This window comes from Vombatus ursinus, unplaced genomic scaffold (genome assembly GCF_900497805.2).
Source record: "Vombatus ursinus unplaced genomic scaffold, bare-nosed wombat genome assembly UNPS02014809.1, whole genome shotgun sequence".
Lineage (NCBI taxonomy): Eukaryota > Metazoa > Chordata > Mammalia > Diprotodontia > Vombatidae > Vombatus > Vombatus ursinus.
In genome coordinates this window covers 14,653,562-14,679,597 of record NW_020954587.1, presented here as the reverse complement: position 1 = coordinate 14,679,597, position 26,036 = coordinate 14,653,562, and the positions used below count along the sequence as shown (strand labels likewise).

General features: G+C 35.4%; 1 protein-coding gene across 3 annotated transcripts in view; it reads right to left on the bottom strand.

The window, feature by feature from the left end:
• Nucleotides 1–26,036, bottom strand: part of ITSN1 (intersectin 1) — a 283,395-nt gene that overhangs the window by 173,035 nt on the left and 84,324 nt on the right. For all 3 annotated transcript variants that reach the window (XM_027875448.1, XM_027875446.1, XM_027875447.1), the window contains 6 exons: nucleotides 25,694–25,873; nucleotides 23,222–23,315; nucleotides 20,332–20,432; nucleotides 15,108–15,171; nucleotides 9,822–9,959; nucleotides 7,008–7,123 (listed from right to left, as the gene is read on the bottom strand). In XM_027875448.1, the coding sequence (XP_027731249.1) occupies nucleotides 7,008–7,123; nucleotides 9,822–9,959; nucleotides 15,108–15,171; nucleotides 20,332–20,432; nucleotides 23,222–23,315; nucleotides 25,694–25,873 (693 nt within the window). The remainder of the gene's footprint in view (nucleotides 1–7,007; nucleotides 7,124–9,821; nucleotides 9,960–15,107; nucleotides 15,172–20,331; nucleotides 20,433–23,221; nucleotides 23,316–25,693; nucleotides 25,874–26,036) is intronic.

Below are 26,036 nucleotides of genomic sequence, written 5' to 3'. Positions count from 1 at the left end.
GCAAGGTAAACACTGAACATTATCAACAAGTAACTGACTACATTTTAACAAACAGGAACAGGAAAAGATTGTTAACTCAAAAAGGATTCCTATGAGAGTTAGCTGTCTGGTTCAATCACTCTACTACTTGGTAAGAGCAACAGTCAGTCTCCTGTCAGAAGAATGAATATAAGAAGATGTCACCACATATAATTGTTATGGCTTTAAGCTGACCTATTCAAATGAGCCATCTGTGTCAAAAATATGAAATGGAAATAGGAAAAGATATTGATATTGTTAATTTAATAATGTTAACTACTGTGAAGCAGTTAACACAATTAGAAGGCCAAAAGAGCTCAGATATCATTTTATACACCAAATGCTTGCTCTCCCTGCTACATGGATAGACACAGCAGCTAAAGCGAACAGCAACTTACAGTGTAAACCCGTTTATAAAACACCATAGAAGATCACTCCAGCAAAATTAAAGAAAAGCTATTTTCTATAATCTTTTCCAATCCCCAAAATTCACGATAAAGTAATTATATACCAGATATGGACCAATTACAGTTGAATACATAAAAAAGGAAGACAATCTCCATACAAGGTTAAACTTCATGAATTAACATGGAATAATTTTAATAGAGGTTTTTTATTCAGTGTGCCCTATTCCTGAAACCCATTACCATGACCACAAGCAAGTCTGTAGGCTTATAGTTCTGGTCCTGGTAGGGAATACCCACGGCAGTGCCTTGGCATGAACACACATCCCACCAACTCTCCAAGAAGTGACACACACGTATTTTATTCAGCCCTTTCAAGAGACACAGACAGATAGAGAAAGACTGAAACAGAGAAAGAGAGGGAGAGAGACTGGAAAAGTAAACTGACTTGGGCAGAATAGAACACATGCATGATGCTCAGAGGCAATGAAGACTGGACCTGAGGGAGCCACTTCCCACTTCTCCCCTCCCCTAGTCGGGTTCGGACCCAGACATAAGATGAAGATTTGAGTGTTTAATTTATATGGTAAGGACTTGCACACCTCCCCATGCAATCAGCATTTCAATATTAAGTTAGAAACCATCTGGAGCGGTTCTGAAGGATAGGGAAACTGGGAAATAGGGGAAGTGGGGAGTCCTCTGTTCCTTGAAATTACTTTGGGCAATGGCTTAGGCCTGGCTGATCCCTATCTCCCAACATGAGAAGACGAAGACTGTGCAACAGCTCTCCCTCAGAGGCTTATGCAACAGAGGAAAGGAAAGAGGACAAATGTGAATGAGTGACATTAATATAAGAGAAAAGGCAAGTATAAAAATTAGATTATATGAAGATAAACCCAGGGAGAAGATCACATAACTAGAGGGAAGAATTGAGCAAAACTTCAGAAAGAAAACAAAGATCATTGAACAAATATTGCAACATGAAGGAAAATGAACCAATATTACCCCCATGAAAATAAAATCTTATGAACTCCCTAGACATCATGGAACAAGAAAAAGAAGAAATAAAATTCTTAAAATAAGAAACTAAAATGACGTTAGGGTCAGAGTACTCAAGGCAAAATTAAAAAACAATGAGCAGAATAGAAAAAAAATCAAACACAAGAGGAAACAAAATCAATCACAAGCATTTATTGAGCTAAGTGATGGTGATACAAAGACAAAAGTGAAACATAAGTATATACAGTATACAAAAAAGAAAATAGTAGGTAGTTTTAAGAAGGGAATACTAATGGGGAAAAAGGAAAGGCTTCATTGTAGAAGATGATATTTGAGCTGAATTTTATAGAGCATTCCACACATGGGGAACAGCCAGTGCAATGCATGGAAACAAGAGATAGAATATCATGTAGCAAAAAGGACAGTTTGGATAGAACAAAGAGCAGGTGAAAGAGAAAATGTGAAAGAGGACTAGAAAGGTTCAGTTTAGGAAGAGTTTTAAATGCTAAACAGAAGTAGTTATATTTTATCCTAGAAGTACTAGGGAGACACTGAACTTTAACTGGATGTGTGGAGGTGACATGGTCAAGCACACACTTCAGAAAAGTATATTTGTGTTAGTTCCCTATATTTCTTGTATATCAGATCCTTATCAGAAATATGTAAAGATTTTTTTTCTCACTTAACAGCTTTTGTTGTTATGCTAGCTGTGCTGATTTTATTTGTACAGAAAATTTTCACTTTCATGAAATCAAACTAGGCTATTTTATCTTTTATAGGGAGTGTGTACCTTGTTTTATTGGTAATTCCCCCCTAACCATAGCTATAAAAGTACCCATTATTATTTCCTTCAAAATTGTTTATAGTATGACTTTTTATATTCAGGGCACATCCATTTTAAGCTTGTTATGTATGGTGTTAGCTTTTGGTCTAAAATTAATTTTTGCCAAACTACTTTTCCAAGCAATTCTTATCAAAATAGGGAGTCCGTCCACAAATAACGTATAATTTCAAGTTTATCAGACATTAGGAGGTTCTTCAGTTTGACTGGGTCTGACTCTTCCTTGTATAGTGTGTTTTTCTCTTTTAACTTAGGTCAAACAGTTTTGATATTACTATTGCCTTATAATATAATTAGGTTTGGAAGCACCATTTGCCTTCTTTTCCAATTTTCCTTTTGAGAATCTTAGAACTTTTCCTCTTAGTAAATTTTGTTAATAATTTGTCTAGCTCTATAAATTATTCCATTGGTAATTTGATTGGTATAGCACTAAATTTGTAAGTTAATTTAAATAGTATCATTATTTTAAATACATTGACATAGCCCAACCATGAGCAATGTGATTTCCTTTAAAAATGTTATGTAATTGTATTTATATGCCCTGAATTGTATTTATATGTCTTGGCAAATTAACTCCCATATATTTTATGCATTTTGTAGCTACTTTGAATGAGACATTTTTTTTGTAGCATAATAGATCTAGAGCTAGAAGGGGCATTTAAGACTATATAGTCCAATCCCCTCATTTTACAGACAAGAAAATAGAGGCTCAGGAAATTAAATGACTTCTCAAGGTCACCTAGATATTAAGCACCAGGAGCAAAATTTGAACTCAGATCCTCTGATTTCAGAGCCAGATCAAATCAATAAATATTTATTAAAGCTATTAGTATATGCCAAGCACTGGGGATATAAAGGCAAAAATCACAATCTTTGCCCTCAAGGAGATTACCTTCTAATGAGGGAGACAAGATATAAACAACTAGATAGATAAAAGATACATATAGAGTAGATGACAGTGACTCAGCAGTAAGCCATTAGCAGGTAGGGGTGGGGGTGGGAGAGACCTCTTCCAGAAGGAAGGATTTGAAGGAAGTTAGAAAAACTAAGAGGTAGTGATTGGGTGGCGGGGGTCATCACAGCATTCCAAGTACAAGGGACAGACAAGTGCACAGGCACAGAGAAAGGAAATGGCATGTAATGTGAAGACCTGCAAGCAGGCCAGAGTTCATGAACCACAGAGTTCATGGAACAGAGTGCAGTATAAAAGATACTTATATAGATAAGTATCTATCTGTATCTATGTCCCTATCTATATCTATGAGTCATCTGCATAGAGTTAAATCCATGAGAGCTGATGAAACCACCAGGGGAAACAGATTAGGGAGAAAGGAGAAGAAAGCTCAGGACAGAGCCTCGGGAGACATCCAAGATCAGTAGTCATGACAGATCAAGAACTAGCAATGGAGATTAAAAAGGAACAGTGAGACAGGGGAACTAGGAGAAAGCAGTGTTGGAAAACTAGTGAGATTAAGAAGCAGGTATCTGAACCTGCAGAGATTTACAGGTAGCCAACAGCTGCTGAATCCAGTAGCAATCTACTGGAATTTCAACCAGGAGAAAGCTCACAGGTTGTTCAGACCTAAAAGTCAGGAACTTGCAAAGCAAAGACCAGGAGGCAAATGATCAGACTTCACCCTAGATTGGATACTTTCTTGGAGCAATGAGAGCTTGAAGGCCCCAGCTTAAGATTCTCTGAGATCCTGGAATAATACAATGCTCCCAGAGACCAGCAACATGACGCAAAAGAACATGAGCTCAGCAGAAACATTCTCCCTAGAAGTGCACAGAGCCCAGCCTTAACATAAAGTCTGAAGTCAGGAAGTAAGCATGAAGAATAAGCAAAACAAAACAAAACAAAAATGCCGTGATGAGACATTGTGAGATATGGTGACAGGGAGGCAAAAATATAAAGGCTTACAACCAAGAATAACTTAACACAGCAAAATTAAGCAAAAAATCTTACAGGGCAAAAAATGGCCTTTAATGAAACAGAAAACTTCCAAGCATTCCTGATGAAAAGACCAGAGCTGATAGATCATAGAACCTTTGAAATATAAAGGAGTCAAGAGAATCGTAAAAAGGTAAACATAAGTGAGTAATGATAAGGAACTAAACGAGAATATACTGTATGCCTTCTAATTTTAGGAGATAATACATGTGTGTCTCCTGAAACCCATTATCATCACTGAATAGAGGGAAAGGGCGCAGTTCTGTTCCATTATGATAATCTTAAAAGAAGAAAGAAAAGGGAGAGGAAAAGGAATACAATGGAGAGAGAAAAGGGAGAGGAAGGTTGGGGAAAACTATCTCACATAATTGGCACACACAAATAAGGAGGAAGAAATGGGGAGGGTGGGTGACACTTTAATCTCACTCTCATCTGACCTGGTCAATGGAGGGGAAAATACATTCACACAGCTGAGTAAAGATATGCATTTTCCCTCAAAAGGGAAATAGGAGGTGGAAGAAAAAGGAAAGAGAAAAAGGGAAGATTAAAGGAAGGGTTAATAGTAAGCAAAACAAATTCTAACTATAGGAGATGGATCACAAAGAGAATTTTAAAAGGAAAAGCTAAGAATTTTTTATTGGGCACTAGATGAGGTCAAGGAAACAAAAGTATATTGTATCCAACTTAAACCGCTGGTGCTGAGTACCTCTGTTGGCACCTTCTTCTTTATAAAGAGGGACCAGGGAAAGTAAGGGAAGGAAAAGGTAATAGAATACAATGGATGGAAACACAGAATTAATTATCATAATTGTGAATGTCAATGAAATTAATTTATCCATAAAATGTAAGACAACAGAAATTATTACAAAGCAGAATCCAACAATATGCTGTTCTCAAAAAACACAATCGAAATACAAAGATTCAGAGTTTAACAAAAAAGAGGCTAGTAAAATCTGTTATGCTTCAGCTTAAGTAAAAAGAAATGGAGGGGGAGCAATCAAGGCAACACAAAAAAAATATACTTAATTAAAAGAAATAGAAATGGAAACTACATTTTCCTGAAATGTACCATAGACAATGAATTAATATGAATACCAAATGTATAAGAACCAAATGGAATAGCATCTAAATACTTAAAGGAAAAGTTAAGCAAATTACACCCTTTCAGAACAAGGTAAAGCTACCCACTAAAAGAACAAAGAAGAAGTTAAGTATCTTCTTTTAGAAAACTTTTAGAAAAGTTAGATATGATAGACTTCTGGAGGATATTGAACAGAAAGGAGGATACATGTTTCTCAGCTATGCAAGGCACCTTTATTCAATAAACTCAGTGCCTGACTGACAGTCTTTCTCTTCTCTTCAATTTTGGCCCTCATACTAGGAGACTTCAAAATACATACATACATACATACTGATACTCAAAAATCCTAACCTTCCAGTTCCTCAACTTACTCATTTCCCACGACTTATTTCAGCTACAGACAGAGATGGTTATATTATTGATCTTGACATTACCCTGAAAGAAATCACTTCCACATTCCAGAACTGAGAAATTCCCATATCACATCACAATCTGCTGTCATTCCACCCCTCCCTCAGCCTTATCTCACTATGTCATCTGCAAATCCTCACAGTGATCTCCAATTCTTTGATACCTTAGTTCTTTCCCTGGCCATCATACCAGAGTGACTTTCACTCCTCTCTTACTCACAGTGATTCCTTGGTGAACCCATTATAGCACTTGCTGTCTTCTTTCCTTGAGTACTCACTTATCTTATTGCCCATCTACCCCTGCCAAGCCCAAGTTTTAGATTACTCACACTGTCCACCACTTTCATTCTTATTCACACGCTGCTCAACAAAGCTGAAGAAAATCACTAAATTGTGCTGACTGGGTCCTCTACAAATTTATGTTACATAATCTCAATTGGGCCCTCACTGAAACAAGGCAATCCTTTTATACCTCCCTAATCAACTCACTATCCCACTCATCATGGCAGATTTCATTTCTAAACTTTTCCATCCCTCCTCAAACATCCCATGCTTCCCCTCCCCTCCCTTCTCCCTTACCTAATAATCGTGGCCTTTTGCCAAGAACTCTCTTTTCTCCTTGCTTTCTCATCTCATATCACTCAGCTGTCTACTGTTACTATCTCCCCGCCTTCATCCCTTTCACACATAAAGAGGTGGCCCTTCTCCTTGTGAAGGTTGACTCGCCTCTACCTGGACAAGGATCCCATTACTTGCTGCAAACAAACATGGCCATTTCTCCTCAATGCTCAAAAAATCCTCACTTGATCTGTCCATCCCCACTAGTTATCTTTTCATCTTGGAAAGACAAGGACGGAGCCAGAATGTTGAAGCTTTTCAATACTTGGATAAGATAAGTATTTCCTTGTTTAGGCAACAGGGAATTAATGAAAGGTGGTTGTTCTCTAAAAGGTGCTTATCTTCCTAATTTCCAAATCTGTAGATGACATGCAAATAGCAGCCCAATCTATTTCTACCAACCCTATTTCTATTATAAGATTCTTCATGGCAAGAACTGCAAATTCTTTATCCTTGAACGTTTCCTAGTTTCAGCCTAAGACATACAGTCAAACTATAAGTAAAAGGAGATTAGTATACTAACACCCTAAAATAGCGACCGCTTACAATCTCTCACACTTTTCCTTCATATTCCAAAGTTTCCCTCTTGACCACTCTCATTTTAAAAAAAAATTGTTTTCATCCCTACATCACAACATACTTTTAAAGATAATGTAACACAATTAAAACATAAAGACCAACTCACCAGGTAATTTCTTTTCCAGCGGTTGCTGTTCCTCTTCTAACACTGGTTCCTCTGGTAACCTTTGGTCTACAGATACAGAGCTTATGACAGATATGCCACTGCCAGAGCGAACCCTTCTGCAAGAACAAAAAACCATTTGTCATTATTTCTTTCCAAGATTAACTGTTCAGAATTAATCTTTTTTTAAAAGTGTGAAACAGTAAAATATACAAGATCACCAAGGAAGCCAATTATATTGAAATACAGTTATCAAAATGTTAGGGGAAAAAAGAAAAACAAGTTAAGGGTCCTAGGTCCCAGGGGAAGAACCATTGGACTAGATACACTTTTAAGTTCCTTCCAGATTTAGCTCTGTGCTCATATGATCTTGTCTATAATGGTGGAAAGGCTTTAATCTCAATAATTAACTGGGTCTGCTTTCCTAGGGCCATCAATGCAATGTAGAGGCTAAGGTGATGAATTCTCTAGCCATCAAACCCATGAAATGAAGAAAAATACAAAAATGACTCTCAGTCTAGTTTATCTCCCACTGTTTTTCTTTCTTCAATGATGGTTGTAGAGAAGAAGATAGATATCAGTCCTATTTTAAATATTGGAGAATTGTGACATAGAGTGAAAAGGTTATTTATACAAATTGAATCAGGACAAAATCTGCCTGACATACTAGAACTTAATTCTCATGACCACGGATATTCACACTAATCGGCTGTATGATACATATTATGCAGCAAATTCCATGTATAATTGAGGAAAAGTCATAGTTTGGGTAACATTTGCTCTACTCACTTCTCAGGTGATGAGGGAAAAAATGTACACTATACAGTCACAAAATTTATCAAATCACAGCTCTAAACCTGAATAAAAAGTTTGAATTTTAATGAAAATGGAATTACAAACACTGAATCAGTGCTTTATCAGTCTACTGATATGCCTTACTATTTGATACATTATCAGTGTAGCACTAATAAGGAAGAGGGCCAAAAACATCACAGGAGAAATATTTCTTCCAGTATATTTAGAAATGTTACTTTTAAAAAACAAAATGTTAACTCTCAAAGGATTATTAGAATCAGATATTTTTCAGAGATTCTAATTCTCACTGTGTTTTACTCCACCCTTTGTACTAATTTATGCAACGAATGTAGTAAAAGAATTAACCTACATTTTGGAGGAAAGCAAACACCAGTAAAGAGCTTCTTACTTATTTTTTTGGTAAGAAATACAGTAGGAAAATTACAGTAAAAGAACAAAGGTATTTTGGAGAACAAGATTATTATGGATTAATGTAGGACCTACAACAACTAGGATTTATTATAAATTTGCATTCTCTTGCCACAACAAATTATAATGATGATGAAAATAGTAATAACAGCTCACATTTATATAGTTGATGTTTGTTTAACCTAATTTACCCTGGGTAAATCATTCTACCTCTCTGAGCTTTACTTTTCTCATCTGTAAAATAAGGATTCCTCCCAGGTTCTGGTGAGGATTAGATGAGATCACATGTACAATGCTTTACAAACCTTAAAGCATTACAAAAATGCTAGTTATCATCACATGGTGCTTTAAGGTTTATAAAATACTTTGTCTAGGTCATCTCATTTGATCCTCCTAAGAACACAGTGAGGTAGGAACTGTTTAATGTCTCCATTTTACAGATGAGGAAACTGAGACTGACAGAGGTTAAGTGATTTGCACATGGTCAATTCGATTCAGCAAACATTTTTGAGCACTTGTAATATGCTGAAGACACAGGGACTGAAATGAAATAGTCCTTTCCATCAAGAAGCTTACATTCTACTGGAGGGAAACAACATGTGTACAGATAATACAAACAGAAAGGTACTTCAAGAAGGAGAGAGTCCTGACAACAGTGGAAAGCAGAAAAGGCCCTATAAGCTGGCTCTAAGTGGCACTTAAGTTGAGCCTTGAAGGGAAGTAGGGGTTCCAAGAAAAAACAGAAGGGAAAGCATTTCAGGAACTTCTAAACAAAATTAGTAGTGGAACAATTATAATGAAAGTGCATTACAGTGAAATTCCTATGCAAAGGCACAGAGATGGGAGACGGAATGTCATGTATGAGAAACAGCAAGAAGTCCGATTTGGTAGGACTGCAGAGAATGTAAAGGGGAAATCTCAAATCAGCCTGGAAAGAAAAGCTGGAGCCAGACTGTGAAGGGCTTTATATGACAAAGAAGTTTGTATTCTATCTTAGAAACAATAGGAAGCCACCAGAGCTCTTTGAACAGAGGAGAGACATGGTTAGGACTGTGATTTAGGAATATCAAATTTGGCAGCTCGGTGGAATTGGATTAAAGAAGGGAGAGGTTGAATGCTGGTAGATCAGGTAGGAACCCATCACAGCTGAGAGGTGATGAAGGTTTGACCTATGGTGGCTATTGTATGAATGGAGAGAAGACCGGGGCTCAAAAGAGATGAGGGCTTGAGATAGATTAAGAGACAAAGAGAGAGATTTGGAAGAGATATGCATGGTGATAAAACTATGGGAGTTCAAGAGATCATCAAGAAAGAGAATGTAGCAAGAAAAGAAGACCCAAAATAGCTTGAAAGGGGTAAGACATGGATGTCACACGGCTAGTCAGTGTCTGAAGTAGGGTTTGCACTCAGTGCCTACTAACTTCAAGTCCAGGACCCTGTCAATTACTCCATGCTGACTCCAGACAGTACAGAAAGTCTCAGGAAGGTCAAGGAGGATGAGAACTGAGAAAACACCATTGAAAGCAGTAATTATTAAAAATATTCTTAAGTGGCAAAGTCTGAAACACAGGAAGAGAGTCATATTGTTCTTACCTAAATGAAGGAGGAATATATTCTGGAGGCAGTACTGGTGGTAGGGGTTGGCCAGACATAGCCACATCAATTAAGTGCATCGCCAGAATAAATTCTTCTGCTGTTAGTTTTCCATCTTGATCAATATCTGAAAGATTCCTATTGAACAAAATATTAAAGGTGTCCTCGTTAGAATCTTTTATTAAAATTCAATGACTTTATTAGAATGACCAAAAAAAGCCCTTTATTTTTGCCTTCAATACCAACAAGTGAAATTAAAACTCAATGTATTTAGGTCTTGCATTTTGAATATTCTCAAATACCATATTCTCAAATATTTGAACATATTCCCCAACAAAGGAGCTCCTAAAGATTCAAATGTCTTTTCTCCTACTCGTTTCTATGCCTTTCTTCTTGAAGAAAAAATGTCAGGCTACTGAGAGACAACATGGTATAGTAGACAGAGATGTGTACTGGGAGTCAGATCAATCTAGTATCAAATCCTACCATGGACACTTACCAGATAGGTGGCCATGAGCATGTCAAACAACCTATGTTTCAGCTTCATCATGTTAAAAATTGGGACAGCTGCTTACTAACCTCATGGGGCTATTGTAAGGCAAAAAAAAAAAATGTGTGTGTATATTATAAATGTCTATATGTGCATATATATATGTATACACAACAAAAGAAATGTTTATGTGTGTGTATATACATTAAATACCATATACTTTGTACAGATACATATACAGAATACATATATCTCTTTATATATTATACATAATATAACTATAATATATTTTATGTAATATATAATGTATATGAGTCTTGTGTGTATATCATGTGTGTCTATATATATAATATAAATACAATGTGTATTATATATAAAATGTGTGTATAATTATATTTTTTGTATATATGCATGTATGTGTATCTCTCTCTTTTTCACCTTACAATTAGCTCCCTGTGGCTGGTAAGCCACTGTTATTATCTCTTTTTCACACATGATGAAGCTGATAGACACAAACACACACACATATATAAAATCTCTTTTATATATCCATGTATATAAAGTGCCTTACAAACATTAAAGCACTAAGTAGTAGTCAGTCATGAATACTATTATTGTTACTAGTATTGCATTCAAGCCTTTGGTGGCTTTGGCAGGCCAAATCCTGACCCAAATTTTCTAACTTTTTTTTTTGGTCATCCATTTCTTTAACTTTATTCCCCTTCAAAATATTTTACTTCCCAGCCAAACTGGCTCACTTATTTCCTAAATTCAGCATTCTATCTTCTCTCTCCATGGCTTTACAAAGGCTTTCCCCCTTGCTTCCAATGTAACCCCTCAACCCCACCTCTCAAAATTCTTAGTTTCCTTCAAGGTTCAACTCAAGCACCATGTCCTATGGAAGTCTTTCATTTCTCCACCACCCCCAATGTTGCTGCTCTCTAGCTCATCAAATTATCTTTCTCTTCATTTATCTGTGCAAATATTGTACATGTCCAGTAGAATGCAAGTTCCTTAATGGCAAGGGCTATTGTTCATTGTGGCTCGAGTGCCTTTACACAGCAGGCACTCAAATGCTTACTAAAACTGAAATGAATTCACTAATGACCAGTGTCCATACTGACATAGTTGGGAGGAGTGGTCAAGTTCTTAATAGAATCTACCTCTTTATCCTATACCATAGGTATTGGCCTATAAGGTATACTGTCTTCATAGTGATCATTTTTGTTTATGCTCATCATGAATACTGCAAGGTGGGATGAACAATTGTACCATAAAATGATGTTTGTAACTTTGAGTGTCCAAATGGATCAGTTGAATTCCTCTAAGTGAGGAATTTCCTCTAAGTGAGGAAATGCTTATGAAAATTTCTATTTAACTGAAACTCCTTTATTAATCAATAAGTATTTATTAAGTACCTACTATGTGCCATCCACAGTGCCTCTGTGGGTAAAAGTACAAAGAACAGAACATTCTTACAATGAGCTTACATTATAAGACAGGACAAGTTCATTAAAAGTATATATTGCATAAATATAAAGTTAATAAATACAAAAATATATAAATATAAAGTTAATAAACTACAAAGTAGTTTAGCAGGGAGGGCCCTAGCAGTTGGGGAGATCAGGAAACATTTCATGCATAAAATGGTGCTTGAACTGCATCAAAAAGGTAGAGAGAGACTTTGTGAGGTGGAAGTAAGAAGAAAGTGTATGACAGGCATGGGGGACAACCAAAGCAAAGGTAGATGGAATGTTATGTGTGAGGACCATATTGAAATCCAATTCATCTTGACTGCAATGTGTTGGAAGGGAAGCAATATCCAAGGAGGCTAGAAAGATAGTTTGAAACCAGAATGTATAGACTTTAAAAACTAAACAGAAGAGTTTCTATTTTGTTGAAGAGGCAATAGGAATCCACTGGAGTAGGTGGAGGAGAGTCAGATGGTCAGAAAAATAACTCTGGCAGCAGCGTGTAGGATGGACTGTAGTGGTGAGGGACTCAGATGCAGAGACTAAGTAAAAGACTGTTGCAACAACCAAGGCAAAAGCTCACGGGGATCTGAACTAAGATGGTAGCTGAAGGAATGGAGAGAAGAGGTTGAACTTGAGAGATGTTGTGAAGGTAGAAACATCAAGATTTGACAACTAACTGGATATGTGAGGTGAGGAGCCTAGAATAATGCCAAGATTAGAAACCTTAGAGATTTGAAGGATGGCGATACTTCTGACAGAAATAGCAAAGTGTGAGAAAGGGGAGAAATATCATGAGTTCAATTTTAGATATACTCAGTTTAAAATATTTCCAGGATATTCAGTTTGAAATGTCCAAAGGCAACTAATGACACTTCTATGTCTTCTAGTTTCAGTAAGGATGAATATAAATATTGATACAGTTCAAATCTTCTAGTAACATATCAACTTGTTAATTCATGAACAAGGAGTCACATATAGAGTATCAATAGTTAATGTTTATAGCTAGCCTAAAAATTATATGATTCTGGGCATAGTTAGCCTCTTTTTCTGCTATTTTATCACAGTCACTCCAAAAACAGAAGGGTCATACAATCATAAAATTACAGATCTAGATAGTATAGAGCTGGAAGAGATTTCAGGTCAAATAGTCTCATTCCCCCTCATTTTATTTTTAAAACATTTAATCTTATTCATTTCTGAAAATAATGCCTCTCCTCCCAAGCCCAGTGAGCTCTTTTAACAACAACCAAACACAGTTCAGCAAAACTAAGTAATGCAACAATTATGTCTGACTGTACTGACTATACACAAAATACCCCATACCCATAGTCCCATTTCTATAATGAAGTAAAGTTGGTGCATTTTTTTAATGCTTTTCCTGGTCCAAGCTCAGTTGTTATCATAATTACAAGCATTCAGTTTCATTTCTTTTTTACACATACATTACTGCAATGATTGTGTATGTTTTCTTCTGAATCAATTCATATAACTTTTCCAATGTTTCTCTGAATTCAACCAATCCATTGTTTCTTGAAGGGTACAGAGTACATTCCACTATACTACTGTTCCATAATTTGTTTAGCCATTCCCTAATTGACGGCCATCTACTTTTGCCTTCCAGGTCATTGTAACTACGAATATTTTGGTGTATATGTGACCCTTCTGCCTCTGACATCTTTAAGGTATATGCCAAGCAATGGGATCTCTGAGTCAAAGGGTACAGATATTTCAATTTGCTTTTTTTTTTTTTAAGCACAGTTCCAAATTGCCTTACAGAGCACTTATTCCAATTCATGATTCTACCAGTAGTGTTAAGAGTACGTCTTCCTATAGCTCCTCCAATATAGGCTATTTCTGACTTTTGTCATCATTGCCAGTTGTTGATTTTCATCTCTTATTATTGATGACTGGAGCATTCTTTCATATAGTTATTAATGGTTTGCAATCTTCTTTTGAGGATTGTTTGTTCTTATCCTTTGGCATTTATCTATTGGTGAATAACTTCTTCTTCCAAGCCTCTCCTGCTGCTCAGCCCAGCATACTGTTCACTATACCAAAGTCCTTTCTCAGGAATGTTAAGGGACCTAAAGAAAGGTATGCAGCAAGTGGGCTCCCTATAGAGGATTTATGTGTGAAGGAGATGAACAAGAATCACACAGGCTGGAGGACTCCTTCTGCCACTGGAAGGCTGATCCACTATGATGCTCTAAAATGGAGCACATGGATGCCTTAAAATTATATTTATAATGTCATGACCATTTGTTAATTTTTAGAAGTGAAATTTCACAATGACTACAGATTGATTATTATAGTAAAGCAACTTTCCACTGCAGTTCCAAGAGTCTAACTGACAAAACAACTGAAGAATGATACACAGCAAATGCCAGGTTTATGTTAATGGATGAATAAATTCAAACAAGGAGAATGCTACATTGGAACACTGAACTATCTCCATGCCATCAATCAAGAACACTTTGCTTCACTTTCCAGTTGCTTCTGGAACCCCAAAATGATTTTAAAATCACATTAGGTTTTCATTATATGTAAACTTTGTAGTTAATTTGTCCCCAGGCACCCATTTTAAAGTGAGGCAGAACCATTTATGAAAAGGTATGCCTTTGCCTTCTCTCCCCAAATGCCTTCCGGCTCTAACACCAGCACTGCTTTAGCTAAGGCAGGTAAGTAGGCAAGAAAGACACAGCCCTCCCTGCATAACTGGTATGATATATTTTAAAGTTATATTTGGTAGAAGAATGATACCATAATATTTTTATATCTCTTTGGAATAGAGGCAAGAATGTTGTAATATAATTCTAAGAGCGTGCCCCTACAAAGCCTAGATGGAGCCTGGGCCGCAGTAGCTCTCAACAAGCTAAGAGTCCCCATATACATAAATAAGTAGCTCAGATTTCTCAGACTTGGGTATATAATGCCTATAATGTGATTAATAGCAGGTGCCTTTAGTTTTTACCATTCATACCATCAAGAGGCAGGTGAATGGAGTTTGACACAAACTAGAACACACCAAATTAATGTCCACTGTAGGAAATAAACACATGATATATAAAAATGACCTATTCAGCACATAAGCTCACAGGATAGATTCCATTTCCATGTATAAGTCACCACAGGAACTATATATTTCAATCATCCCCAATGCACTGGTTTAACATCCACTTGAAAAACAAGATAATGATAAGAAACCAAAAACAATATTTGAAATTCAGCACACTCAGTCTCTCTCTAAACCTAACAAAAGGTAAATCTAAAATATTTGTGAGATTAACTCTGTCTATAATAAAAACACTTTTAATTTCTTACCATATTGTAGCCAGCTGAGTCTGTGGTAAACTTGATTGCATAAGAATAGTTCTTGCTTGGGGACCTAACAGATACAGGAAAAAGTTAACAGGATGAATCAGTAGGTATTCACTTTAGGCAAAAATCAGTGTTCTGTATATTGATACTGTTCAGTCTTGTGTATTAGAATTAGTCTTGTGTATTGTGAATTAGAATTATAATGATTTTAGTATATATACTAAGAAACAGAACAGAAAAGAAATCAAATATCAGTAAAATGGAATAAGTGACTACCAAAGAAGAATGGACATATTAGTTCTAAAAGTTTAGAATTTAAAATTTTAATCTATCTCTTCCTTGATCAAAACTCTTACATTACATTATCTAAATATAGTGTCCTATTATTCCATCTCTCCCTATACCTTACTCCTCCTAAACCCATTCTTTAGCTTGATCAAGATTTCCAATTCCTCTACCCCAACTTTCCAATACTTTCTCAGTCCATTACTCCAGCTCTGATTTCACTTTTCTCTCTTTCCAATCACAACTCTACAGTTAACCAATTCAACTCCAGACTGTACTCCTTTCTCAAATTCTTTGGCCTCTTGTTCTATTAATAGTCATCCCTTACCAAACCCCAGCCCTGGATTATAACCAACCATCTGTCTCCTCCATTCCTACTGCTGAAAAATAGAGACAAAATCACACATACTGGAAAAAAAAAAATCATACTGACTGGAACACCATAAATTTGTTATGTCATTTCAATTAGGCCCTCATTACTGCTAGACAATCCTAATATTTCTAATTGATTAACTATTTCACGACCATAGAAGCTACTTCGATCCTTTTCTTCTTTCATCAAAGTTCTCACACTTCCACCTCTCCATACCCTCTCAGGTAACCACCTCCCTCTTACTTTACTGGGAAAAGTGAGGCCATTCTTCTTTTTCCCTTCTCTTCATCTCAAAATTTCTTGATATTCTCTACTCTCTCCTCCTTTCTCTTCAGTCTCTTATACTATGGAGACCCTTCTCCTTGTCATGATCAGCCCCTCTGTACATGCTCCTGGTGCAATTCCTTTTCATCTTTTCCAACAGAGCATCCACTCTTTCACTCAAATCTTTCCTACCTGTTTTATCACTGTCTTCAAATATACTGTCTTCACCTCTTTAAAAAACCCTCCCCTAGATCTTACTCAAGCTATCATCCTCCCCATCTCCTCTATTTCTCAGACAAATGTCTAGAAAAAGATGCCTGCCTTGTCTCTATCATTTCTCCTTTAATTTAATCTTTTGTAATTTGGCCTTTAATCTCATCATCCAACTCAAACTTTTCTCTCCAAAGTTGTCAATGATCTCTTAACTACTAAATCTCTTGGTCTTTTCTCAGTCCTCATTCTTCTTGACCCATTTGCTTCATTTTACACAGCTGACTATCCTACCCTCCTGGATGGATACTTTCTCCCTTCTGAGTTTTCATGATTCTACTGTCTCCTGGTTATCCTACTTGTCTTGACCATTCTTTCTCCAATCTCATTTGCTGACTCATTGTCATTATCACTCAGGGTCCAAATTTCTTTCCTGGGCCCTTTCTTCTCTCTGAGGCCTCATCAGCTACCAAACATTTAATTATTATCTCTATGCAGATGTCCATGCATCCTGCTCTAATCTCTCCCCTGAACTTCAGTCTCACATCAACATTTGGATATTTCACATTGGATTTCCCAGAGATATCTCAAACGCACCATGTGGAAAAAAAAAGAACTCACTACCTTTGCATCAAAACCCCTATTCCAAATTTATTTCTGTTGAAGACACCACCATCCTTCCTTCACCTCAAATATCTAAGCAGTGACCAAATTTCAACATTTTTACCTCACAGTATCTCCCCTATCTGATTACTGTCTTTCAAATAGCCACCACAATAGTTCAGGCCTGCAACATCTCTTTCCTGGACAACTGCAATTGCCTCCTAACTGGTCTCTCTGCTTCAAGTCTTTCCCATTCCAATCCAGTTTACACATTACTATGAAACTAATTTTCCTTAAGTTCAGATCTTGCCAGATCACTCTCACCAGGACTACCGCAATGGTTTCCTTATTGATTCCCCTACCTAAAGTCTGTATCCACACTAATCAACTCTCCATACAACTGCCAAAGTGATTTTCCTTAATTACATCTCTGAACACATAATCACCCTACTTGATAAACTATAGTGATTTCTTATTGCCTCTGGGACCAAATATAAGCTTTGTTTAGTTTTTAAAGTCCTTAACAACCTGGCCCCAACCTATCTTTCTACCTTCACTGTACCCTTTCTGTACTCTGATCCATCCAAACTGGTCTTCTTTCTGTTTCTTGAGACACACAGTCTCCATCTCCATGCCTCTGCTCTGGTACATCACACATGCGAGAAATAATCCCTTACTTCTTTTGAGAAATCAGTTCAGGTACCACCTTGTACATGAAGCTTTTCCCTATATTCTCTCCATATTTATTCCATAAACATTTATACATGTTTATATGTTATACACACATATACATACATGTGCATTTATATATGTGTATACATATACACATAGACATAGATACATTGTTTCTCTAATTAGAATGACTGCAGGCATCATTTCATTCTTGGTATTTGTATACCCAGAAGATGTCACATAATAAGCACTTAATAAATGCTTGATAGTGATAAGGGATAGATAATTGATCTAGATACTCAGAAATCCCTTATTTACAAAATTAAGGTTTCTTTCCTATAGTGTGCTTATAAATGTTTAATAGCCAGCTCTCAAATAGCACACGGTTTTTAAGAACTTCACTCCTTATTAGTTATTAATTTGCTGGTTCTTCTTACCTACTCACTAAAATTACAGGGTTGGTTCTTCTTTTTTTCCTAAAGCAAAGTAAATGTAAGTTTGGATGCATAAGTAGATTAGTATGGGTATACTAGAGGAAGAAGAGAAGTAAAAAGACATCTTAAGAGTCTATCAGAGACTGGTCCAGTGATTTTGGAGAACAAGTTGGAACTATGTCTAAAGGGCTATATTACTTTGCATACCCTTTGACCCATCAATACCACTACTAGGTCTGTACACCAAAGAGATCAAAGAAAAAAGGTTTTTTGTTTTTTTTTGTGGTAGCAAAGCACTGGAAATTGAGGGGATGGCCATTAATTGGGGAATAGTTGAATAAGTTATTGCATATGATTGTGATGGAATATTGTTGTGCTGTGAGAAATGACAAACAGAGACGGTTTCAGAAAAACCTGGGAAGACTTGTATGAGCTGATGCAAGGTGAAGTGAGCAAAGCCAGGAGAACACTGTACACAGTAATACAATAATACAACAATAATTCACAATTCCAAAGGACTCATGATAAAAAATGCTATCCACTTCCAGAGAAAGAACTGTACTTAGAGTTATAAGTACAGATTGAAATAAATTTCTTTTTTCTTTCTTTCATAATATGACTAATGTGGAAATATATTTTGCATAACTTTACAGGTATAATGGGTATTGTATTTCTTGACTCCTCAATGGGGGAGAGAGAGAATTCAGAACTGAAAAAAAATTAAAAAAAAAAAAGGACTCTACCACCTCTGCCACAGTAGTACAAATGGGTGAATGTGCTAAGAGTAGTATCACCAGAAAGAAAGCAAAGAGGTCAGAGGTGAAACATATTGTGGAGGTAGGATATGAAAGGACTTGGTGGTTTATGAGATCTATAAGGTAAGGCAAAGGAAAAAGTCAAAAAAGAATACTTCAAATATGGGCTACAGGGTAAACTCATGCTACTGACAGAAATAATGAAGTTTAAGAGTATGCTTTCAGGGAAAGCTAATAAGCTTAATTTTAGACATGTTGAGATTGAGGTATATCCATGTAGAGATGGCCTACAGGCAGTTGGTGATTCAGGTATGATGCTCAGAAACAAGATTAGAGCTAGTTATCTAGATTTGAGAGTCATCTGCCTAGAAATGACAGGCAAAGCTCTGGAAATGATTTAGACTTCAAAGAGGAAAGAATGTAAAGAAAAGAGAATCAAGGACAAAACCTTAAAGGATCAGAAAGAGGATGAGAAGACAACAAAGCAGAACAAGAAGGAGCCATGAGGCAACTGGTAAGAAGAGAATAAGAAGAGAACTAAGGAGAAGATAGGGTTTCAAAAAGGAAGGGATATTTAAAAGTCTCATGCTGAACAGGATGAGGACTGAAAAAAGGTCATTGGATTTGATGATTAAGACTAATTGAATAGGTTTGCCACTGACATACTGTAAAGTCAGAAGGACACCCATACTCACATATATTTTGCTTTAGGGAAAGGAACTCATAAGGAATACCTAACAAAAGCTATCAAATTAATGACTCCTAAGGACTAAAGTTCTTACAAAAATGTTTTCCCCTTGTCAAGAACATGTTAAATTATTTAATACTAGTTAAGAAATAACTAAATATGCTTTTATTGGATCACAAGATTTTGGATTTAGAGCTGGAAGGTCCCTTAGAGTTCATTCAAATAAAAATACCTCAATTTATAGGAAACTGAGGCTCTGGGGGATTAAATGACTGGTCTAAGCTACCACTAAGTATTAAGTGGTAGATTTCAGATTTTAACCTAAGTTCTCTGATTCCATATTTGATATTTTTTCAGTGAATCATGCTGCTTTTCCATTTTTAAAAATCTATTTCCTTTATATTTAACGTCATAACTAGATAATTCTTTTTCTCTAAGCATTTCTATGACTGATAAAAATTTACTTTAAAAATACATTAATAGTATACTTTAAAAGGTTTCTGGATAAGACTGGAATTCTTCTGTAATCAAAATGAGATAGCTAGCACACGTAAAGCACTTGGAAAACTTTAATAAAGGTTTCAAAATCTTAAAAAAAGTTTCCTAAAAAAAATGAAAATATGCTAAAGCTATTATTATTATAGTTTCTTCTACCCCAAATAATAGAGCTTTTCCCATGGAGAACCTATTATGGGGTACAGAAGCAAATTAGCTAAGCATTCCAGTAGATAAACAGAAACAAGGTAGATAGAGAAGGAAAGTATTATTCAAGAATATGCAAATTAAGAAAAGTGCTTTAGCAAAGTTGTTTTGTTTTTATTTAATTCTGTTGGAAGTGTTTAAACAGAAAATTTAGTGTTTTCATGATACAGCAAAGGATGAAACTTAAAAACCAGATCACATTTTTCAAAATTACTTTTCATATATTAACCCATCTGAATACCTGTTAGATGTCCACTCATTGTTTTGTCGTGGCTATTGAACAGTTGCCTATATTTCAGTCTTGATGACTGAGGAACGGCCCATTCTGCCACAGGAGAGGCACTAAGAGAAGAATTTAAAAAGATAAAAATTAGTAGCAAGAATTTGTCTATGTCTATGATTTCCCTTTGCTTAAATTAACTGCCTTAAAAAAAAAAGCAGTAGCTTTCATTTCTTATTTATTCTCATATCTATTAATTTTCTATTTCAATATGCATATTTACCAAAAAGATAATCTATTCACCTTTTAACACAGACATAAATTCAGTCCAAATGGCTGTTCCAACTTACGGGCTCTATTTACTATATGCTGAAGGCTAGTCAAAAGGGATAGAAAATTGCTAAAAAGCAAAAGTGATAACATAGTGGTTGTTAATCCTATACCATTTCTATCACTCTAAAGTAAGGAGTGTCAACCTCTTAAGGCACTTAGGTCTTAATTTTTCACATACCAAAAATAAAAATATAGTTTTTTATTAAAGTGAAATGATAAGATGCTGTCATTCTGAGAGGTTTAAATTCCAACCAAGAGATACACAGTGGATCTCAGATGACAATGCTACAGGGAACTCCAGATAAGGAAAATCCCTCTACCAAGGTAGATCAGCCCCTTCCCTGCAATTTAAAGAGTCTTAGAGAACTGCCTAGTGCACTGAGAGGTTAATCGACTTGCCCAGAATGTGTCAGAGGCAAGGCAGTCTGGCTTCAAGGCTGGCTCCAAGCAGCATTGAAGACCTTTACAGACGAGGAACCAAATGACCTAATACTCACAAGGAAAACTGATGGCACAAAAAAAGATGGATGGCAACCCAATGATAAGCATTCTCTTGCCAATATGCCTTGACGCAGATACGAAGAAAATTCCTTTCCAGGACTTAATTTGGATCTAGATCTATTCAGGGATTAGTTGCTTAAATGATACTACCCATAGAATGACAAAATACTCTTGATAATGACACTTTTGAATTAGGAGCTGAACATAGACTACCAAGAAAATTAATCTAAAGTAACCTTTTATTTAAGCATAATGATGACATATCACTGTAGATGTGGGTTACAATTATTATTTCATCAAGACGTTTCTCTTCATTATACTACTAATGGCTAATTTCCATGTTACTCTGCAAAAGTTAAAACAACCAGAAGCTTAGCCTATCAATTTTAATTTCTGTTCTCTATATTAGATTTTTGTATATAACAGCGAATATCCTAGTATCTGAAAAATGTCTTTGTAAATTCAACTCTCCAAATTACAAAGTAATAGATATTTTTTCTAATACAACAATAAAGCGCTTTATAATAGTGACTATAAGGCACAAACATATGTTCATTCATATTGAATAATTAATTTCTGAAAGGTGACAAAAATTTACAATAAATTCTTTAAATGGGGAAAAAAACTTACAAGGAAGACTCCACCTGTGAATTCTGCTGTAATAATTCCCTCATTTTAAATAACTTAATATTCTGCTAATTTATATTCTTACTTTCTTATCAGAAGTTAATTTATCTTTATATTGCACTAACAGAGTAGAGGGAGTGTTACATATGAGTAAGGCGCCAGATTATACTTATCAAGTCAAGTGCTGTTCTGCAGCCTCCCTAAGACATAACTTTTCTAAACTAGTCATGAATTATGATTATTTGCAAGGAATTTAAACTATTCATATCAAAAAGATGACATCTTGAGGTGAGCTAGTTCTAACTGCACTAATATTTAGTACCATCATTTACATAACAAAAATCCCTCTAGGTTTTGAAGACCCCTGTGCATGGGACAGAAAACATTTTGTAAAGTCTCAAAGAACTAGAACCATAAATTTACTTAAAATTTAGAAACATAGTCAATATTGAGAAAGAAAAGGCAGTAAATGAAAACAAAAACTCACATAAAAGATTCAGTTAAAAAAACAAACAAACAACTTCCAAGTTAGTTCATGGGGTCAGAGTCCACTGTGCCCAACTTCTTACATCTACTAATATATAAACTTGAAATAAGAAGATAGATTTTCTTGTGTGGCTTTCATTATCATCATAACAGGCATACCGTAAATCAATGGCACTACACAACTTCTGCAAAGTTCTTCAAAACATATTTTTAAAATTATGTTCAACAAATTCTTCTGTAGACAAATAGAAGGCAAATGAAACAAACCATTTTATAAAGATTTTTAATTTAAAAAGAGTTTCTGGTTCACAATCAACCAAAGACTGAACTAAGTGGAACCTTCCTTTTAATGTCTAAAGACACAAAAAAACTATGAGAAAATTCTGAAGAATGCTTAAAAACAAAATCCTCTATTGTAATAGCAATTAAACACCTTTGTCTAGCATCTTTATATGGAAATTTCATTTTCTACTTTAAAATGTCTAATTCTAAGTAGGTAAATTGATTTTTTCATTGTATTTCTTTGTAATCCTGTGTATTTTATTTTATGCATTTAAAAACATTGTTAGTAGTCCACAGGCTTCACCAGAATACCAAATGAGTCCATGACACAAAAATAGTTATGTCTGTGCTGGAAGATGGACAGCATACAAAACCGTTCTTTAATGGAAATATCTTTGTAGGTGATACACGTAATGAATGAAGAAATACTATGCTGTTAGGAAAAATATATTTGGTAATCAAAGCACACAAGAAATAACAAAACCTGTTTTTCCTCAATTAATTCTCAGCATGAGCCAACATTTATAGAACACCAATGATATTTTGCATAGTTACAGAAATTATGTGATAAGAAAATAATAAAGACTGTTAACTCACTTTAAAATGTAGGTGTTAAATAGTTAATGAATTTATTATTTAATTAGGCCATTCATTAGTGTAATCAAAAGGCAAACAAACTTACCTAGCCACATCAAATGATTGTGCCTTCTGTAGTTTTGTATTTAACTGTGAACCTGGACCAGATCTATTAAAAGAAGAACTCTTTGGCAACGTGGCTGCAATAAGAAATAAATAGGAAAATCATACTCTGCAGTCTTCAAATACAAGCCAGAAATCAATCATTCTTCATCCCTCTTCCATAGAACACCCTTAAAGACACAAGAAAGCTGACTAAATTCCTTCCACTTTCTCTCCTTACTCTCTCCACCCTTATAATTCCTGATTTACACTAAAAAAGTCCTGAAGCAAACAATCATCCTTCCTTCCATGGAAAGTGCTGCTACCTCAATCATTCAGATTAACATTATTCAAGTTAATTACAGAATTATTTAACTGCTTAAAGAAAAACACAGGACAATATTTTATTGACTGAAAGCACATGAAGTAGAAGTTAGTTATGTAATTTCTCTATGTAAATGTACAATTAGTGTATCAGTTTTAGCTCATATTCACACAGACTGGTTTGCTTTGTATTAAAAAAAACTCCATTTCATATCTACAGACTGCACACCCCAACCCTATCAGCTGTTTTTAAAATGTGCAGCATTTCCAGGCAGAAAATTTGCAAACCCATAATCACTACTGGAAAAATAAGTGAAAAGGAATGCCTTATTGACGTTGATTCGGTAACACCTTCATATAACAAAGTCAAATGAGAAACCATTTTGTAAGCACCTAATATGTTCCAAGTACTGTATGAAGTATTAGGGATACAAAGAAAGATAAAACAGTCCCTGTTCTCAAGGAGCTCATGGTCTAATGGCAAAAACAACATGCAAACAACTAAGCACCAAAAAATATATACACAGGAAAGCTGTCCCAGAGGGAAGGAGCTCAGTTTAAGGAGGACCTCTTCTTGCAGAAGGTAAGACTTTAGCTGAGCCTTGAGGGAAAACAGGGAGGCCACCAGGAAAGGCAGGAGATGAAGATGAAGAAGGAGAGTATTCTAAGCAAGGGGAATAGCCAGTTAAAATGCTCCCCGTTGGGAGATGGAGTGCAGCATACAAGAAGGAGAAAGGAAGGCAGTTATCACTGCATTACATAGGAAGGGGCTATATTTCATCCTGGAGGTATGTGAATTATTTAGTTGTAATTTAGGGGAACATCAAGACCACTGTGGTAAGTTCAAAAGTGACTGTATAATACTTATGTCTAATTACAAAAAAGTCAAGTGAACTGTTAACATTAATTTAATGATAGGACTTGGTATATCATGACACTTTTGCATTTATGCAGATACATCTATAGTTACTTGTTTCAACATATCTACACAAACAGATTCATATATTAATGTGCTGTTAGATTAAACAAATATTTATGTATATATGTATATATATGTGTGTGTGTATATGTGTGTGTGTATACACACACACATACACACACACAGTATACATATAAGTACAAACACACACATACACACACACAAGATTCTCAGGATCAAAGCTCCAAAATGAAATAAACAAATTTGAGGTTATTTCAGTTTATGTCTCCATTTAAGTGTAAACCACCATGTGAATTAAACTTTCTTACTTATATTTCCATCATAGAAAACTACTTTTAATGGAGAAATACATTTTTCCTACACATACTTTCTCATCTTGTAGGCTGTTTGGTTTGTCAGTGACAAGGTTAATCCTTCTTAAATTATGATAAGAGCAGTTGAAAAAAATGAATAAACATTTGGATAAAATATAATAATGTACACAAAAAGTTTTGTATACCTTAAAATACTATATACATATTACTTATTAATATTGTTAATAATTATAAAAGCCGCAATTAATGCTTTAATTATTTGGTTTTTTTTTAATCAAGCCATTGCAAGAGATTTGTTTTCAGGGCTATTCATATTTGGTTCATATCTGTTGATAGTGGTACCCAGCTGTAATTTGCTCTCACAAACCTGAACCTCTCTGGCATATCATGTATTAGCTGTTTTGTTTTGTTTTGTTTTTTATTCTGCTAAAGGAAGAAATTATGTGAATCAACACAATGTTTCTCTCTGAACCCAAATATAACTAAATTACAATCAAGTGAGAGGCAGTGTTGCTTAGTAGATAGAGAGCTGGCCCAGCAACCAGGAAGACCCGGGTTCATGTTTACCCTCCAACACATATTGGCTATGTGACTCTGGGCAAGTCACTTATCCTCTTGCTTATATAGGCAAAGCTCTGAGGCAGAAAAGATGCCTATAGTCAGTGGTGATGGGAGGCAAGTCCTCTAAATCCCTCCAGTGAAAACACAGGTCCATGTCCTAACTCCTAAAAATTAAATAGCACTGAAAGTTTAACAGAAAGAACATTCAATATAAGCAAATATTATAAAAAAGTTATGAAAACTGGGCTTAAGTTATAATACTACATATAATAAATAAATAAGTTACATAATAATATATATATATATATATATATAATAAATATAATAAGTTACATACCAGGATGAGCAAAAGCAGGCAGAGATTGTATGACAGAAGGAGCGCCATTAGCCAGGGGAGGAACTGCTGTGGTAGGAACAGAAGATACGAGAGGTGGGGACATTCCTACTACTGGAATCGATGCCATTGGTACTGGAGCAACAGCTGTGAGAGATGGCATGTTGGCAATGCCTCCTATACCTAATGAACAGAAGACATTTAAATTAAATCCAGGTGAATCATTTACAACACAAGATTCCATTAGGCCAAGCATAAAAGGTTTTTTTCCTATGGTACCATGACAAATTTAGGTTTCGTATAAATAGTAAAATTACCAAAATGATTATTTGTTGAAAGCTTTTCA